Below are 5030 nucleotides of genomic sequence, written 5' to 3'. Positions count from 1 at the left end.
TTAGACACTTACTGTATAAAGCATAGTAGGAATTCTATATGCTATGGGATTTTGATCAAGAATGTGGTTAAGAAGATCGCCGAGTGTTCTGGCCCTTTGGCCCATTTTAAAAATCGAAGTACATAACAGGGCATGCTCCCAAAACATGGTTGCATAAATCGTGGTAAAAGTTTATTGAATACATGAATAGAAATCATGTTTAAAATTACAAGCGTATTAATTACAAAAGTATATTACAAACGTATCGTTTTTTATATATATCCGTGACGAATGGAATTTCCACAATTAGAACGAACCCAAATGTCCCTTTGATTCGCAAAGATTTGTCCTAGGCAAGCACTGTACAAGTCCACTAGAAAGGTGCAGCTAGGAGAAGCTACACTCTGCATTCTTTGTGATCCATGGATGCGACATCACTTCCTCTAGCCTTGCCCTTTTTTTCGGCTCGTTCCACAGCAGCCTAGAAATGAGATCCTTGGCTTCATTGGAGACATGAGCAGGGAACTGGAGGTCCAGACGTCGGATCCTGTCATAGGTAGTTCTTGCGGAGATCGATTCAAAAAGAGGTTTTCCGACTAGGAACCCATAGATCACAACACCTAGAGCGCAGAGATCCACTTTCTCGTCGTAGACGCTGTTCTCAAGCATTTCGAGCGGCAAGGAATCCATGGTACCGCACAGAGTTTCACACCTTGAAGACGGAGCATGGACGGACCAGCCAAAGTCTGCTGACTTGAGCACACCGTTGTAACCTACCAGGATATTCTCTGGATTTATGTCACGGTGCATGACTTTCTCGGTGTGGAAGGACTGAAGTGCCTTCCAAACTTGGTGGATATAAGTCGCGAATTTTTTGCTGTCAAACATTTTTCCTTTCGTGAGCTCCTTGTATAGATCTCCTTTGGGTGTGCAACCTAGAATAAGGTAAACCGTGGAAGTAACCATACAGTCTCAGGATATGATGATGTCTGAGGTATAGCTGAATTTCGATCTCACCTCGAAGCTGGTGCTCAACGTTGTTGCTCTTCAACTGGGACTTGAACATAACCTTCAGTGCAATGATGTATTTGCTATTCTCTCATGCCAGGTATACGTTTCCGAATGTTCCTTTGGGTAAGGGTCGTCCAATCTCGAATTCGTCGAGGCTCTATTCCAAGATCGTTTTTTTTTTGTTGGAGTCGGGATCTGTGCTTGCCGTCCTCTGTATGGCGTCAGCAGCCCTTGCATTCTGTGGCTGGTTTTCCTTGTCGGCCATAGCAAAGCAAGGAACTGGACTCAGGGAAATTAATACATGTCGGTGAAAGACTTCAAGCACAAGAGACTACTGACGCCTGATGACAGTAAGCTAAAAGCGCATTGCACTGCACTCATCACACCTGGCCTCCTGGCACCAGTTGTGGAGGGCGGTGTACGGGTAGGCCAGGCAGCCGTCGCTCACCCGGTGGTCTGGGAGCACCCCGGACCGCAGCATGAGGAACAGCAGCAGCAGGTGGCCGAACACCAGGCCCGCCACGTCGTGCCACACTGCCACCAGCACTGAGATGGCCATCTGCATGCCCCGGGCTTCCGCCAGAAGCAGGTGCAAGATGCGCAGCTTCTCGAGATGAGTCAGGATGCACATGCCCGTCGTCTCCTCGTCCTCACCAGAACAGTCAAGCAGCCGCCCAGAATGTTCTCCAGCAGTGCCACGTCTGGGAGCGCGCGATGAAAAAAGCGTCACGAGCCGCGTGGAAAAAAGGCTCGGGCTTCGGGTTGCTGTTGCTGGGCCGGCGTTATTGCGACCGGGGTGGAAGTAACGAAAATCCAAGCCAAATCTTTATTGCGACCCGGTCGCAGGGTTGCCAGATCGGTCCGACCTCAGGTCGCCAAATTGACCTGTGTAGTAGCCCCAACGTAGCCAAAAGCGAAATTTTTGCGTAGCCAAAAGTAGCCAAAAATATTTGTTTTGTGACATTTCTTAGGCATACTAAATAAATTTTTGGCAAAAATATTTATATATTAGATTTTTTCCCGCACATGATGTCTGAGGTGGTCCACACCACTGATCAACGTTACTAGAACTACAGAGACTAGAAGGTTTTCCTAGTGTCGCGACCGGGCCGGCGCAGCTGAAATAACTTGCAATGCTCAAGGCAGATGGCGCTGCCGCCCGCTGGCGTACTAGGTGCCCACGGCAAAACCACAAACGAGGCAGTACAAGGGGATATGGGCTGGGCATCGTTTGAGGCACGGGAAGCTAAGAGTAAAATACTATATGAAGAACGCCTGAGGAAATTGGACGATAACAGATGGGCAGCTAAGGTATTTAAATATTTATACAGAAAGAACGTTCACTCACAGTGGCGGAAAAGAACTAGAAAACTAACCAGTAAGTATGCCGGTCATGAGGACGGAGAAAGAAAGAGCATTAAACGACAGGTTAAAAACGCGGAAGTTAAAAATTGGATGAATTCAATGGAAAAGAAACATAGTGTAGAACTATATCGATTCTGGAAAAGGCAGATCAGGAAAGAATTTTTCTATGATAACTCAAGAGGCAGTGCCCTACTTTTTGAAGCTAGATCAGGGTGTCTTAGAACGCGCAGCTACAAAAAGAAATTTAACGAAGAAGATGATACATGTGCAGTGTGTGGTAGATCTGTGGAAACAATTGAACACCTCATAATCAAATGTGATGGTATCCATCCGGATGTCGATGCAGGCACAGTCACTCTTTCTGAGGCCCTAGGGTTTAAAGATAACAATGGTCATGTAAATAAATCTGCAGTGGAAGTCAGCAAAAAGCGATTGGAGGATTGGTGGTTGAAAAGCAGAGATGTGGCATAAGGTTAGAATAGTAGGAAACCGTAGGCAAAGTTGATGGAGAATCTTAATGAGAATTGCCAACACAGTAAACAAAAAAAATAATAAATAAAGAAAAGCTGAGCATGGTGGCAATTGCCACCACCCCGTTTCAAAGGGGGCGCTCCTATCCATCCATCCATCCATCCATCGTGCGGGCGGGCGCAAGAAGCCCCTATGGGTAGTGCTCGCTGGTTCAGTCGGTTGATCGTGTGTGGGTTGCTATCACTGCTTTGACAAGGCGTTAAAGTGTTAAAGACGGTGCAAACACTGGCATGGGTTCTCTTCTCATTCAGATTCGACACGGACTAGCTGTAACACCGACAGTGTGCCGCGGCAGGAGCAAATGCAAGCGTCACGTCGGGCCTCACCTACTGCGCCGTAAAGAAGCGTAAAAACGAATTTTGTACATGATACCGAAATGAGAAAAGGAAGCGGCACAAATTGCAGGGTAGAACGTCTTTATTACACAAGGTTCCATGAAAACAATGTACTAATGCCTTTTTTTGTGCGAAGCGCCCTGTGCGAGGCTACTGACAGCGCCTCATTTTCAGCAACTTTTTCTTTTCTCGCTGCGCGCCGCGCTCTTTGTTTACCGACTTTACAAGGAAATGCATCCTAGTCAAGGCGTAAAACTTGACCACTTCTGTCGTAATTCGACGTCCATGCTCCGCGCAGCCCATACCTTGACGCTCACGTCCCTGAAGAAAATGCAGAAAGCTGACCATGCTATCTGCGTGTAGCTCATTGCGGCTGAAAAAGACCGTAAATGCGTCCTCAAGCTTAGCTATGAGCTGTTCAATTGGCCTTGATGGATAAACTAAGACTCCATGGTCAAAATTTCGAGTAAGTGAGGCATTGTTGTTTGACTCGGCTTGCAAAGACGAAGTGCTGAAACAAGTTGCATATTCGGGGCAAGGAAATCTTTTAAGGATTTTTCTTACAACATACCCAGCTACATAAAAAATTAGTCTGCTGTCACTTTTTTTTGTCTACACAGCCCTGATGATCGCTCAGGCTGCTGTGCTCCTCGAGCAGCTCTGCAGCAGAAGCCAAGTTTCCGCCATCCAGTAAATTATCGACAAGTTCAGTTATTCGTTCATTTTTTCTTTGGGAACATCAGATGGTTGCAAGAGGGCAGTCACGACTTCTGCAGGTACGTTTGCTCCTTTTGGAGGCTTTGCGAGGCTGTAGAAAGAAAGGTTGTTGATAATTATCAAAAACTGCCCCAGAGTTGGATGATGATTGCAACCGAAGCACTAGCGCATAATCCCAAATACATTCTCCATCCTGTCTTGGCTTAGGTTTGCAGTCAACAAGTACTTGTATTGCAGCGACATGGTAAGGCATTTTACAAGCGACAGTGTGCTTTGCAGCGTTACACGCAGCACAAGGGCAGTTCCTGCACTTAAAAAGCCGCCACCATACTGTGCAGCATGTTCCTCCCATTCCTTGAGAAAAACAATGAACTCATTCAAAAACTGTGCACTTCTTGAATCAGCACGAAGGCCTTTTGATGGGATTCTAGATGACAAACCGTTCAAACCGTTCAAACAAACCGTTCTGTCGGTTCGACGTTTCTGACGTTGTCCCTTTGCAAATGGTCCCGGTAAAAGAAAATACCCTTTAGTACTTCCTGACTGAACAGCTGAAATGCAAGGTTTACACGCATTTTTTCGAATGCGTTTGGATGCACATGTGATTGCGTGATGTGTGGCATCACCTTCAATGTCACAAATCGCCCGCGCGCACTTGCCAACTGGCTCGGCGAACGGCGCGGCTTGCATAGCGCGCCAAGAGCACGCAAGATGTCGCTTCAGCTTCATCGTTTACAGACTCTTCCTCCATGGACATACTGTCAGCTCACACACAATCGCCCCTCTGCTTCGACGCCGATATCAGCCGCCCATCTTCCTTCAGGGTGCATAATATACACCGATGCATCACACACAGCAGTGCAGGGAGTTATTGCAGTTTACAGTCCCTCACATCCTCATCTCAACTCCCGCGCTACATATAGCACGGATACTTGCTCCCACCTGGCCTTGGAGCTTCAGGCGATACACAATGCCATTGCTTTCCTTCCACTCGTACCTACTTTCGATATTGTACACATTTACACCGACTCCCTTGCCGCCCTTAAGCAGCTTAAGGCTGTCCGGCGCACATTCCAAGTTACACAATCCATT

General features: G+C 47.0%; 1 protein-coding gene across 1 annotated transcript; it reads right to left on the bottom strand.

The window, feature by feature from the left end:
- Positions 1-145: 145 nt before the first annotated feature.
- LOC149357268 (aurora kinase A-B-like) lies at positions 146-1119 on the bottom strand. Its single transcript, XM_089577904.1, has 2 exons — positions 997-1119; positions 146-914 (listed from the first exon to the last, which is right to left on the bottom strand). The coding sequence occupies exons 1-2, from the start codon at positions 1043-1045 to the stop codon at positions 367-369; spliced, it is 597 nt and encodes a 198-aa protein (XP_089434030.1). The 5' UTR covers positions 1046-1119; the 3' UTR covers positions 146-366.
- Positions 1120-5030: the final 3911 nt, after the last annotated feature.

The sequence above is a fragment of the Amblyomma mixtum genome, chromosome 3 (assembly GCF_055824585.1).
Source record: "Amblyomma mixtum isolate Tamu chromosome 3, ASM5582458v1, whole genome shotgun sequence".
In the NCBI taxonomy this organism is placed as follows: Eukaryota; Metazoa; Arthropoda; class Arachnida; order Ixodida; family Ixodidae; genus Amblyomma; species Amblyomma mixtum.
This window is presented reverse-complemented; position numbering and strand designations above follow the sequence as displayed.

Coding starts and splice junctions, on each gene's coding strand:
- LOC149357268 (XM_089577904.1), bottom strand. CDS start 1,045: ATGTTCAAGTCCCAGTTGAAGAGCAACAACGTTGAGCACCAGCTTCGA. Junction 915..996: donor CGTTGAGCACCAGCTTCGAG/GTGAGATCGAAA, acceptor ACCTTATTCTAG/GTTGCACACCCAAAGGAGAT.